This window comes from Hyperoodon ampullatus, assembly GCF_949752795.1.
Source record: "Hyperoodon ampullatus genome assembly, chromosome: 8".
NCBI lineage: Eukaryota > Metazoa > Chordata > Mammalia > Artiodactyla > Ziphiidae > Hyperoodon > Hyperoodon ampullatus.
In genome coordinates, this window is record NC_136921.1 from 88,920,541 (window position 1) to 88,935,523 (window position 14,983).

At 36.5% G+C, this 14,983-nt stretch overlaps 1 protein-coding gene across 3 annotated transcripts in view; it reads right to left on the bottom strand.

The window, feature by feature from the left end:
* OLA1 (Obg like ATPase 1) overlaps nucleotides 1–14,983 on the bottom strand; it is a gene marked incomplete at its 5' end in the record, with an annotated part of 164,823 nt that overhangs the window by 129,712 nt on the left and 20,128 nt on the right. For all 3 annotated transcript variants that reach the window (XM_079710277.1, XM_079710276.1, XM_079710275.1), the window contains 2 exons: nucleotides 6,329–6,456; nucleotides 11,173–11,316. In XM_079710277.1, the coding sequence (XP_079566403.1) occupies nucleotides 6,329–6,456; nucleotides 11,173–11,316 (272 nt within the window). The remainder of the gene's footprint in view (nucleotides 1–6,328; nucleotides 6,457–11,172; nucleotides 11,317–14,983) is intronic.

A 14,983-nucleotide genomic window follows, 5' to 3' on the forward strand; every position in this document is an offset into this window, starting at 1 on the left:
TCCATTAAGTAATTTTTAGAATGTTAATTTCTATTTATTTTTTCCCAAACACTGGAAACTGTTATTTTTTCTTTCTCAATGACATGATCAAGTAAGGAAAACCAAAAGCAAAAAAAAAAAAGGAAAATTATGAATTCATAAAGAATTTCTGTTCTATAGTTAATACATATAACTAGCAATGTATAGACATACCCATATCTAGTCAGAGTTGTTTATCCAAAATCATAGGTGCCACATGGCAAAAGTACGGAGAAATTCCCACTTTTTAAAAGTTTTTAGTTTTTTAAATCATGCAAATCATTAAAAAAATGTTCTGTATGGTTCAAGAAACCTGAAAAGCAGTCAGCTGAAGAGTAACACATCTGGATCAAGAAATAATTTCTGCAGAATTTCTAATGTTCAAAATACTTTGGGAAAGGGGGAATAATTAAGTAGGAAGATGATTATTTAGAACATCATCAACATTCAAAAACAGTTTGACACTTAGACCAAAGAAAAGAATATATACCTCAGATAAATAACTGCAGGCACATGAAAAAATGCTCAACATCGTTAATTATTTGAGAAATGCAAATCACAACTACAATGAGGTATCACCTCATTCCGGTCAGAATGGCCATCCTCAAAAAGTCTACAAATAATAAATGCTAGAGAGGGTGTGGAGAATAAGGAACCCTCCTACACTACAGGTGGAAATGTAAACTGGTACAGCCACTATGGAGAACAGTATGGAGGTTCCTTAAAAAACTAAAAGCAGAGTTACCATATGAACCTGCAATCCCACTCCTGGGCATATATCTAGAGAAAAGCATAATTTGAAAATCTACATGCACCCTGAAGTTCATTGCAGCACTATTTATAATAGCCAAGACATGAAAATCTAAATGTCCATCAACAGATGAATGGATAAAGAAGATGTAGTGTATAGTATGTATGTATATATATATGTGTGTGTGTGTATGTATACACACACATACACACACACACAGTGGAATATTACTCAGCCATAAAAAAAGAATATTGCCATTTGCAGCAACCAACATGGATGGACCTAGAGATTATCATACTAGGTGAAGTTAAGCCAGACAAAGACAAATATCATATGATACTGCTTATATGTGGAATCTTAAAAAAAAAAAGTTCAAATGAACTTATTTACAAAACAAAAATAGACCCACAGATAACAGAGCAATGCAAAAAGTTTCTAAAACCAGGGACTGTGAGACCAAAGCTATAGTTACGTGAATTTTAGACCAAGAATTTTCAAACTGTTAAATGTTGCCTTTATGTTGGAAATAAATGTCTTCAGAAACTTGAAAAAAAAAATAGATCCACAGACACAGGAAACAAACTTATGATTACCAAAGGGGAAGTGGGCAGGAGGGGAGAGGGATAAATTAGGAGTTTGAGGTTAACATATACATAAAACAGATAACCAACAAGGACCTACTGTATAGCACAGGGAACTATACTCAATATTATGTAATAACCTATAAGGGAAAAGAGTCTAAAAAAGTATATATATATATATATATACACACACACACATATATATACACATGTATATATGTATGTATAACTGAATCACTGTGCTGTACATGTGAAACTAACACATTATAAATCAACTATATTTCAATAAAAAATTTAAAAAAGAAATTTAATGAGACCTCAAAAAAACTTTAAAAATACAATAAAACAGGGGCTTCCCTGGTGGCGCAGTGGTTGAGAGTCCGCCTGCCGATGCAGGGGACAGGGGTTCATGCCCCGGTCCGGGAAGATCCCACATGCCGCGGAGCGGCTAGGCCCGTGAGCCGTGGCCACTGGGCCTGCGCGTCCGGAGCCTGTGCTCCGCGATGGGAGAGGCCACAGTAGTGAGAGGCCCACATAATGCAAAAAAAAAAAAAAAATACAATAAAACATAAGTATGAAAAAAACATTAAAAATGTAACTCAACTGAATAACTCCTGTAAACACTTTAATCTGCCTCCCTGCCCCAAGTCTCCATTCAAAACTTTTATACTTAAGTCATCAGAGAAGAAAATCCTTAATACAGTGGATGTGGTGAATCCCCAGCTACCTCCCAGGATCTTTTCCATCACTCCTACTCCTTGTTATTAATCCTATCCACACTGACAATTCCTTCATTGTGCTAGGGCCTTTGAAACAAGCCATTTACTCTGAATAATCAATCTCTCTCCTTCCCTCCTGCTGCTAACTTATTAGCCCTCACCCAACCTTTACCTCTCAGCAAAATCATCACTTCCTCAAGGTAACACCACATACTCACACACACACATACTGTCTCTGTTCTCTACACAATTGGAGAATGACATCTAGTGTTTATGTGACCATTTATTCAATGTCTGTCTCCTCCACTGGACTGTAAACTCCATGAAGGAGGGTCATTTTCTTTTTACTCACCATTACATCCCTTAGAATCTAGCACACTAAAAAGAGAAGCTCCACAAATAATGTGTCAAATGAATAAAACAGAGTGGTCTAAAGATTCAAAGTCATTAAGAGGTACAAACAACTAGGTGTAAAATAAGTAAGTTACAAGGATGTAATGTACAGTACAGGGAATATAGTCAGTATCTTATAATATCTTTATATGAAGTGTAATACATAAAAATATTGAATCCCTATATTGTACACCTGAAACTATATTTTGTAAGTCAACTATACTTCAATTAAAAAAAGAGTGCTTGTTAAAATAACTAGATTTAAAAGTTAAAAAAAAGATTTAAAGCCAACAAACCTGTCGAAATAACTATTTACATTTAAAACAAGTATATATTTTTGATGCAAGGTATATATTTACATTCATCTAATAACCAAGGGAAATAAACAAGGTGAGGGGAAAATTAACCATTAAGAATCAAACTAACGGAGAGAAACATAGCATTAATAAATTAAAACTCAGTAATAACCACAACTTACCATTAAAAATTTTTTCTCTCTGTTTTCAGAAGTTCTAACGAAAAGCTCTACAGTGCCCTGAACACACTAATACATATCATCCTACACTGTCCCTTTCCTTAGTAGTTTAAACCAACTGTATAAAACAAAAATAGATGACTTCCCTGGTGGCACAGTGGTTAAGAATCCACCTGCCAATGCAGGGGACACAGGTTCGATCGCTGGTCTGGGAAGATCCCACATGCCATGGTGCAACTAAGCCCATGCACCACAACTACTGAGCCTGTGCTCTAGAGCCTACAAACCACAACTATCGAGTCCACGTGCCACAACTACTGAAGCCTGCATGCCTAGAGCCCGCGCTCCGCAACAAGAGAAGCCACTGCAACGAGAAGCCCTCGCACCACAACAAAGAGTAGCCCCCACTCGCAGCAACTAGAGAAAGCCCGCGCGCAGCAACGAAGACCTAATGTAGCCAAAAGTAAATTAATTAATTAATTTTTAAAAATAGAGAAACTAAAAGATATGAACATAAAAAATGGATTTTTCACACCAAAATTAAAATGAAGTAAAGAAATAAAACAAGTTTCAAACATGCTAATAAGCAAGTAAGTAAACAATTCACAAGTATGTCTTTTTTTAAGTCCAAATACAATAATGTAATTACACATTTATTAACATAATTAATCAATACCTGTTTCCACCACTAGACTAGAAGCTTCATAAAACCAGAAAATGTATTAGATTCTGCTACCCACTATATATTTCCAGCACCCAGAACAGAAAACATTTACTATTTAATTAATGAATATTAAATAAACAAACAAATGAACTGCATTTCTGGTGACTTTAAGACGTCTGAAGAAAATAACCTTTATAAAGAGTAATATTAAAGATAAAATTTTATTTCACACTCATATTTAATAACCTGTTGAAGATTAAAATATACCATAATTTGGAATTAAAGAATTCTCACTTTTCAGGGCCTCCCTGGTGGCGCAGTGGTTGAGAGTCCGCCTGCCGATGCAGGGGATACGGGTTCGTGCCCCGGTCCGGGAGGATCCCATATGCCGCGGAGCGGCTGGGCCCGTGAGCCATGGCCGCTGAGCCTGCGCATCCGGAGCCTGTGCTCCGCAACGGGAGAGGCCACAACAGTGAGAGGCCCGCATACCGCAAAAAAAAAAAAAAAAAAAAAAAAAAAAAAAAAAAAGAATTCTCACTTTTCATAGCTTCAAAGTAATCACTTTATCCTTTTATTCTCTTCGTCTTTTTTATTGCCTGTAATTCTACAAAGGTTTTTAAAAAATTCTTGTTTTAAATGTATTGTTCTGTGTTCTGTGCACTATACAATAATATATACTGTATTTCATCAATTCTAAGGTGCATATTTTCACAGTTTAACAGATTTAAAATCAATCACTATAAGAAAGCATGTTACCTAGTTTAACTGGATTTTTTTCCCTTTCTTAACAACAATATCTTTAGCCTGAATGAAATACAATAAAGTATGTATGCTCCTAACCAAATTCATTTTTCCCCTAAAGGTTAGAAAAACATATCAGATGAATATTATACAAGAGACAACAAAACCAAAGACTTATTACATATATTAATGGTTTCAGGCTATTCTCAGGAACTTATCATCACCCGAAACTGCTCCAGCTCTGAAAATTTTAAGTCAAATATCCCTCTCAACCACACACCTGCTTACAGCCAACATACCTGTTCCTGAACCTCATCAGGAAATAGATCCTTCCACTTTTCAGTCCTTTCCTACCTTCACTGCTACCCTATGGTAAGCTCTATCCCGCTCATCAGTTCAATCACTCACACCCCAACCTTCAGCTCTCTTGCCCCCTATCCTCCTGTCATACCTGCCCTATCAATACTACTTCCTTAAAGACATCCCTATGTGGATGTCCCAGGTACACATTCAAAAAACTGTCCCAAACTGAACCCTGACTCTGCCAAGCCTTGCTGCTCCTTCTGTATTTAACATCTCAGTGAGTAGCATCAAGAGTCATTCAGTTGGCCCAGTCCAGAAACCCAGTTGTCACACTTGATTCTACCCTCTCTTTGAAACTCACATCAGTCACCAGAACCAGTGAAAAAACAAACCGTCAGGAAAGCAGAGGCTCCCGCCAATGTACAGACATTAGGTAACACTACTCAACATAACTGAAACCCCCCCACACAAACATATAACCTTATTCTTTGCCTACATCCCAAACCCTTCCAGAAGGTGTCTCCAAACCTTCATCCAAGTAAAGCTACCTAGACCAGTGCTTCTCAAACTATCTGTTATGGGCTTTTGTAAAATACAATAAAAATGAATTACTAGGCAAATGAATTTTTTAAAACACAGACATAAATACTAGCACAATATTTTAATTAAATTCAAATGACCAAAAAACTACTCAAATTTTCTAAATGCTCATTCTCAATTGCTTATAGTTATCTGTCAAGGGCCAGTAACAGACAAAAGCACTGAACCAGACCCCACCTCTAATTTATGTTTCTTTCGTTTGTTCATTATAATATTATTAATATTATTACCATAAAGTACAGTCTTGACCTGAGCCTTAACCTAAAACTTTCTATTTTGTCGAGAATTACTGTTCTTGGTTCACTTCTACAGTCAAAAGAACACAAACCAACATATAGTTCTACTTATTTTCTCTCTTTGCTTTATATCCCTCTCTCCATCAAGGACTAGCTGATCTATAGTCTCTCCTTAATCCTTTCATCTCTAGTCAATAACCTGGATGATTTTCTTTCCTCTGAAATAATGGTGTCCTCTCCTCTATCAATTCTGCCTTTTCAACACATGGAAAAGCAAAAATGCAGACAAATTCCACAAGTTAAGAAAATTTCAAAACGCCTTTACAATCAACAAAATTACTTCTGCATAAAAACACTTTTCAGGGCTTCCCTGGTGGCGCAGTGGTTGAGAGTCCGCCTGCCGGTGCAGGGGAAACGGGTTCGTGCCCCGGTCTGGGAGGATCCCACATGCCGCGGAGCGGCTGGGCCCGTGAGCCATGGCCGCTGGGCCTGTGCGTCCGGAGCCTGTGCTCCGCAACGGGAGAGGCCACAACAGTGAGAGGCCCACATACCGCAAAAAAAAAAAAAAAAAAAAAAAAAAACACTTTTCAATGGGTGTAATCCAGAATGGGATAAAATTCAATTAGAAAATGACAGCAACACAGCATATACTTACTATGGAATAAGCCTTCTCATATGGAGATGATACTTAATCACATTAAGTCACAATCAACAGACAAATCCACAATTCACCTTGTGAAGCTAAGCAAATCTTATTTTATTAATTATTTATTTATTTTATTTGCACAATAATGGAAAGAAAACACGGATAATGAAATCGATCGATTAAATAAACAACTGTACTTACGTGTTAGATGAAAGATTCCATCACAGGCACTAATATAAGATAAAAAGGCATTTCCCAGGCCTTGCCCATTGTGAGCTCCTTTCACAAGGCCAGCAATATCCACTACATTTAGAAAAGCAGGAATTTTGCTGAAAAACAAAAGATGATTTTAATACAAAAGAGTACTAAGAACATGTTTATTAACCAAATGGCTTTCCCAAACATATTACATGAATTAATTCTTTCCTTTCTAGAACAATGTTTATTAGATTCTCAAATGAATAAAAAAAATTAAACAAGAAATAATCTTTTAAAATATTAGGATTTTCTTACCTAGGAAAATGAAGGGAAAACATTTTAAAGCAGAACAGATGTTTTTATTGTTACTCTAAAAACTAAAACTCATATCATTAATTTTATTATACTGGCACATGCACACATACACAAAAGCAGAGAACATTTAAAGAGTATACTGATACAAGTCAAGGTAATCATCATAGAATGAGCCAACGTACTCAACAGATACTTTGTGCCAGGAACTGGACTAAGTGCTTTACATGTATTATCATTCCAAAGTTCAAAGTTACTCTATAAGATGGGTGTTATTTATTAAACCCACTTTACAGATGAGGAAATTAAGCCATAGAGGAGTTAAGAAATCTATTGCACACAGGATCACTCAGCTAATAGTGACAAAACTGCTATTCAAATATAGGATATCTGGGTTTGCATTTAATCACCATACAGGTCTTATAGCCCCAAAATGCATGTAATGATGTAAACCAATTGTCAGCACAGTAATAACGTAGTTGTTAACAACAGCAACAGAATTAGACACAGTAAAGTAACAGTTAACACAAATTAGAAAACAAGAAAACCAGTCAGCCATGTAGAAATGGAGATTAAAGCATAGAAGTAAACAGAGCTACTTTCAATGTCATATGACAAAGGTGTATGGTATATGCATTTATGTATCCTTTGTCAATTTTCAGAGTATTCATTTTTCAGAATGTCAATTTTATTACATGATAAAATACAACATAAAAGTTCCACAAAATGCTTTCCTATTATCTGCATGGAAAATGAGTCCTTTTAAAATAACTGTTCTATAAAAAATTTTTATACAAATAGAAATTACTTCATAACTCGTACCAGCAAATCCACAGAAAACATACATAAGATGGGGTTAAGTTTTTGGTGACTACTGTGGTTGCCTCTCCAGCATCCTTTGCCCCTTCTCTTGATGACTATATTGACTGTCATTTGGCTAGCCATACCTCGCCAGCGTAGCCCGGAGCTTTGAAAAAGTTGGCTCTACACCTAACTCTAGAAGGGGGCATGTAGCTTGGGCCTATACTAAGCAGCTTAATCTCATCCCCTAGGCACAATTAATGATCCTAGGACCTCTGCTTTGCCCCATTTGCCTAGAAAGGCTTAAGGAGAGATTTGCCAGAGAGGGTTAAGAGGATTCTTGAATAGAAGATCATCAGTCCTCTGACAGGGCTTCTAGAAGCATGCCCCTCTTCCTTCACTCTGAACATGGATGAGAAAGTATACAGTTCCAAGATTTGAGAGTTCCAAATGATTCGGTCATTTGAGATGACCAAAGGGGAAGGCGATCTTATGATCAAGCTGATAAAGTAAGTAAAATGGAGAGGGGAACGAAGCCAGGTCCTTGATGACACAACTGAGGTGCTGAAACCAACACAGAATACCATGCTATCTGTTACTAACTCAATAAATCAATTTTTAAGTCCATGTGTTAGGTGCAACCAAACTCATCTAAATAATATAACTTCTAACAACTAAAACATGTCACCCATATGATAAATATAAAGTACAGTAGCATAGATATGAGAGGAAAGGCCCTGAAGTTGAAGTAAGAAGCCTTGGGTTCTAGCCCTGGTTGACATTAACTATCTGTGTGACCTTGAGCAGATCATTTCACCTTTCTGGGCTTCCGTTTCCTTTTATAAGGAAACCAGACAGGACAATCTATAGCTCTGAGATTCTGTTTTCTAATGAAAATGAGCTTCTTAATTCTGATTCTTGATTTAAGGCCAGGATAAAGGTTTAAACCATTAATATCATATCTCAAAAAATAAAAACTTGAGCCCTAATTCAAAGATTTTTTATATACTGTACCAGTGATTTTAAGACTACTTTATGTTTTTAGACCTTATGAAACCTTCTTGAGATTAAAATGATAAGGTTAAAAATCTTTTTAATCACTATGATATAATGAACACATAATACCAAAAACATTTAGAAGTCTTTCTTCAATACAAACAAATGAAAATGATGAGGAGGATTTTTCTTCCATCAAAAAAACAAACAAAAAACCTGGAAACTTGCAATATAACAGATAAGTTTGGGGTAGCAAGAAGACAAACTATGAATTACTGTCAATTCTTCCTTATTTGCTTGATCACAAAGAGGACAAAATTAAGTTATGGAAAAAATGAAGATGGGTTCCCATTCAACTTTTGTATTTCCATAAAGGCATTTAATCAATGTTTACCAGTAAAGCAAGAGAAATTTTGAGAAATTAATTCCCTTACTGCCTAAAATTTCAATAAATTTGTAGTCCATGAGCTTTATTATTGTATTTTTTTTTAAATAACATGACATTTTAAAATTTATTTATTTGGTTGCATTGGGTCTTAGTTGTGGCAGGCGGGTTCCTTAGCTGCAGCTCACAGGCTCCTTAGTTGCGGCTCGCCTGCTCCTTAGTTGCAGCACGTGTGTCCCTTAGTTGTGGTAGGCGGGCTCCTTAGTTGCAGTAGGCGGGCTCCTTAATTGTGGCATGTGAACTCTTAGTTGCGGCATGCATGTGGGATCTAGTTCCCTGACCAGGGAGCAAACCCAGGCCCCCTGCATTGGGAGCTCGGAGTCTTAACCACTGCACCACCAGGGAAGTCCCTCTAAGAGCTTTATTATTATTGTTGTTCTCTTCATGTCTCTGGAAAATTTCAGCAATGTCACATGACCACACAGCCCCTCAGTGGCAAAGGCTCACACGAGGAGAGAGTCAGAGTGGGCAGAGAAGGCAGCACAACAGCAGCTGGGGCCTGGACAAGGAAGGCATCTGGGCAGGAGAGCAGCCCAGCAATAGGCAGGGCCCAAGCCAGGAGAATGTCCAAACTGGGCAACAACCTGGTGGGTTCAAGAGATTTGCAACATATAAAAGGATTGAGCAAATAAGCACATTATGGGGACAACTGGAGAAATCTAAATGGAATCTGTGAATTAGATGATAATATTAGATCATTGTCAATGTCCTGATTATGATGGTTTACTGCGGTTATGTAGGCGAGTGTCTATACTTAGCAAATACAAACTGAAGAATTAAAGTGCAATGTGGCATCATGTCTGCAAGTTATTTTCAAAGGTTCAGAGAAATTTGAGTGAAAGGCATACAAACATTCTACATATAATTTTTCAGCTTTTATATAAAATTGAAATCATTTAAAAATAAAGTTTTTAAAAAGGATTCAGAAGTCAGCTTGAGGAGCCATTTTGAGGGATATAATTTGAGCTATATCCAATGACTGTGACATATTATAACCAAGTGAGTAACACTGATATGAATAAATATATGAATGAATAAATGAAAACAAGAAAGCTCTTCTTACAGCAGAATGTCAACTAATAAATGAAGAAGAAATGGTGGAATTACAAAATCATCATGTGACAATCATCACAGTAATAATTAATTCATAAAAAAATCAACAGATGCTAAAACTAGAGGATGAAAGTAAGAGAAGTAAATAAATTTGGTATATATTCTGTAGTTAGAACTCATAGGAATTGCTGATAGATTGGATGTAGGGGTGAGGAAAGAAAAGAATCAAGGATAGATCTTGGGCTTTAACTTACGCAACTGAAGAAATAATAGTACTATTTATTGAATTATAAACATCTTGAGGAAGAACAAATTTGACACAGGCAGGGTAAAATCAAGAAGTCCATTTAGGACATGTAAAGTCGGAGGCAACTGTTTAGCCATCTAAGTGTCAGTGTCAAGCAGGCGGTTAGATATGCGTCTGGAGTTCAACAGAGTTCAGGTCTGGAGACAAAAATGTGGGATTTATCACCACATTCAAAATAGTGAAAACTAAAAGCAAACTAAATTCTCAATAATAGGGAAATGGTAAATAAACTGTGTACATTCATATAACATAGCACTAAACATTATCATTATATTAGAAATTGTTATTTATTTAAATCTGTACTTTTTAATCTAGAAAAATATTAATGATACCCCAAGTAAACATATATCAAAAGTATGGAAGGATCTACCTCAAAAGTATTTATATCTATTATATCAAGGTAGAAGTATAGGTGATTTTTACTCCTCTCTTTATACATTTCCATACTGTCTGAACTTCCTACCATAAAACTGTATTATCTTACTTTTTCTAATTAAAGATATAATAAATACATGCTGTTATAAAAACGTCAAACATAGAGAACTACAAGAAATAAAGAAAAAAATGACCTAAAAATTCCATTCCCCAGAGATAACCATCAATTAGTTTGTGATCTTCAGTTCATATATTTTCCTATGAATACACACATACATGTATCATTTTACATGAATGGAATCACATAGTATAGACTAATTACTCCCTCTACTTCACACTCCCCAGAAAAAAATAACTTCAATGTTAACAATGGATGTATCCTTCCTCACCCTTCTCCAGGTTCTAGGTTACTTTTAAATCACCCAAAACAATAATGCTGCATTAATTTTGAAAAAAACAACACAACCCTTCTACATAATTTTAAATATATCACTTATATACATTTATTCAGTCTATACAGGGCCACCACATGAACAATGGCATAAAGAGTTTTCTTACCTTGCTGGTTTGTGGTACTGGCAAAGAAAGTCAAACCTTTCATCTGGCACAGGTACTCTGCTCTCATTAGGATCAATAGTGCAGAACGGGAAGTTTTCTGCGGAAGCTTGACTATTGGTTAATACATTGAAGAAAGTAGATTTCCTAAAATGAATAAAAACGATTTCAATCAATTCTTAGGCTAACACTGAGAAAAATTTATCTCACTCTAATTTCAATGCTCAAATAAAATCCATAAGGATTATAAAACCAATCTGGGAACGCGGAGTGGGGGGTAGGGCAGGGAATACATTTTTACTAACAGAAACGAATGAAATTTACAACAATGCAGCTCATGATTTACAGTTAAGTTATGCTCCTCTCTCAGTCTATTTGGAACATGAAAAGCATCTCCCCAAAGAATCTTTGTTATAAATGATACCTAGTCTCACAACACACCACAAAATCTATTTTACTCCTAAAGTACATGGAATACCAGTATCATTTCACCTATATCTAGTATAATCTTCTCTGGCATAAATGTAGAGAGATGTGTATTTAGTTAGGTCAATTACTTCACAAGCATTGGCTAATTGTCTAATAGGAAATGGGAGTTTGGAGCTCAGACTCCCTTCTAATTGTTAGTGCATAAGGATTACTGGTAATCTAGAACTGTGAATGGTGGATTGTGAAAGGCAAAATGTGAATTTTTTCCAAGGTATAACTTTAATCAAGAAAAAGCTATTAAAAATAAAAGAACTGTTTACTAATTTTCTGTTATCTGATTCTTATCAGATGATACACACTCAGAGAATGCTAACTCGTATTACTATTCTATCTTTTCCAAACACTTTTTAAGGTAAAAATGTCTCCCAGATGAGATCTAACCCTATATTCATCAGAAGTTTATACTTGCTACAGTTAGTTCATCTGACTGAACTTTAAATCAGAGAACCAGTCCTTTTTTTTTTTTAAACTCTGAGACCCTTTTAAAAGACTAATGAACAGGGACTTCCCTGGTGGTCCAGTGGTAAAGAATCCGCCTTACAATGTAGGGGGCGCAGATTCAATCCCTGGTCAGGGAACTAAGATCCCACATGCCACGGGGCAACTAAGACGGCACGCCACCACAACTACTGAGCTCGCACACCTCAACTAGAAACCGCAAGCGGCAAACTACAGAGCCCACCCGCTCTGGGACCCGCGCGCCACAACTACAGAGCCCACACACCCCGGAGCCAGTGCACCACAACTAGAGAGGAGAAAACCCACACGCCACAACTAGAGAGAAGCCCGCACACTATAACAAAGAGCCTGCGTGCCACAACTAAGACCCAATGCAGCCAAAAATAAAAATTTTTTTAAAAAGCCATCTCTAAGACACCCTCTAAAAATAAAATAAAATAAAATAAGATAGTAATGAACAAAAGGCAACAAGGGAGGCTTACCTAAATACTACTGGTGAGAAGGATGGTTTGGCAACGATATATTAACTTGAACCTGCCCAGAGGTCTTTAAGATATTGTTCTTATATCACATTCAGACTAAATATTTAGGATTAAAGTAGAAAAGTTTCCAAAAACAGCCACTTAAATCATTACTGGTTACTTAGAGTACCAATGGTCAAATCAGTAGCTTTCAAATGCTTGCCTATAACAGACTCAGCTGAGAATTTAAAGGCATGCACTACCAGGCCTCTTTCCAGATTTGGTGTACGCCCCAGTATTTTAACTCATTTAACAACTCACTGAATAATACTGACTGTTGTAGAATTTCTACTGGTAACCTCTAAGAGCCTGGTAACAATCCCAGAACTCTAGGAATGATAATTAAGAGGAAATTACTAGTTCCTATAGATATAGTTTTTCTTTTCAATCCTGTTAAGATAAATGTCATAGTACTTAATTTTAAATAGTCTGTATATTTATCAAGTTATAGTCCATCTATTTCAAGAAAGACACTGAAGATTAATACAATTTTAAAAATTAATATATAAAATAAGGCAGATAACTCACATTCAAATTACGATCCTTAAATGCCATGTCCATTAAAAATAACGAGAACTTCTTGGAGAAATTACTAGTTCCAGGTCTGGGACCAGAAGTATACAAGATGAAGCTCAAACAATTTTTCCCCAAGGGAAAACAAGGAATCTACTGAAGGCCATAGAGTCCTATCAAAAGCACTCTGGAGCCAATCTGAATAGGCCCACAGGCCAAAGATGGGTCAATCTGAGCATCTTTAAGGATAGCTACAATGAACTACAACAAATCAAATAACTTCATATCCATGAGTTGTTAATAAACCTTAACAAAACAAAATCAAAAAAAAGAAAAAAAAAAAACCCTCTCTGGCTACCTTTTAATGATGCTAGGTGATTGACTGATTCTTCTGATAACCGTTGAGTAAAACATTCATTGTGTCTTTCCTATATAAACTGCACTTTTAGAGTAACAAAGAGTTGATGAAGAAAAGATTCTTTTATAGACATATTCCAGCTGATAAATGAAAAAAGAATAAAAAACTTAGAATACCACCATTTTGCAACCACTAAGGAACTAATGAATTGGGTAATTATCACCAGTGATCATTAACTGTCTCCCCACCCAGAAAGTACCTCCTAACAATTGTGTACATCATCTTTCAAGTATTCCTGACATAAAAAATTATATGATCAAAAATTACCTGAAACTTACCTGATCAAGCCTTTAGATATTACTATCACTTAACAGAAAATACAGAGGACAGGAGAACATATTAAATGACACCACATAGATGCAATTAAGAAAATTTGGACTTTGGAAAATTCTGTAAGACAAACATCCAGATTTCTCTAACAAGTCAACTGGTGGAGGGAGGAAATTCTGCTTCTGGGTGAGATGCAAAAGCTAACAGCAGACCAGAACTCTCACCCAGAACTAGAAAAGCCATTTAAATGCAGAATACAGAAAGTATCTGTTTGAAGGGGCTAAGAATCTGGAAAATGGACATTTGCCCATTCTAGGCAAAGTAAGGCGGCCAAGAATCCAGGGATCTCTCTTATGCAAGAACAGGTTTACTCACGTAAGCTGATGCTGGAGTACAGGGAACCCAGCAAAGAATTAGGAGAAGACTTGGAGGATGGACCTCAAGAACATGATCAGTTTTCCCCTCAGGATATTGCTCCCAAAAGGGAGAATTACAAAAGTGTACTGAAGTAAATGAACTGGAGAGTAATACGCTCCATACTTTATTCCCCTCCCTACACAAAAATAAAACATAAAAAGTGATACTTAGGTTGCCAGAACAATCCACAAGTCCTTATTTACCGAAAATGTAAGTAAAGGGAATTCCCTGGTGGTCCAGTGGTTACAGTTCCACGCTTTCACTGCCAAGGGCGCGGATTCAATCCCTGGTCAGGGAACTAAGATCCCAGAAGCTGCGCGGTGCAGCCAACAAATAAAAATAAAAAATAAAATAAATAAAATGTAACTAAAATATTGCATACCTGCAACAAAAATATTACAAAATAATGGTACAATAAAAATACTTCAAGGAAAATTTAAATATATTAATTAATCCACTTACAAGACATTTGTGCCTTTCTTGGGGGGAAAAAAAGTGCAGGTGTATTTTTGTATACTGTAGATAAAAAACTGCTCGTTGCTATTACCACAGTCAAAGTAATTGCAATATAAAAAGTCCAGGGGCTTCCCTGGTGGCGCAGTGGTTGGGAGTCCGCCTGCCGATGCAGGGGACACAGGTTCGTGCCCCAGTCTGGGAGGATCCCACATGCCACGGAGCGGCTGGGCCCGTGAGCCATGGCCGCTGAGCCTGCGTGTCTGGAGCCTGC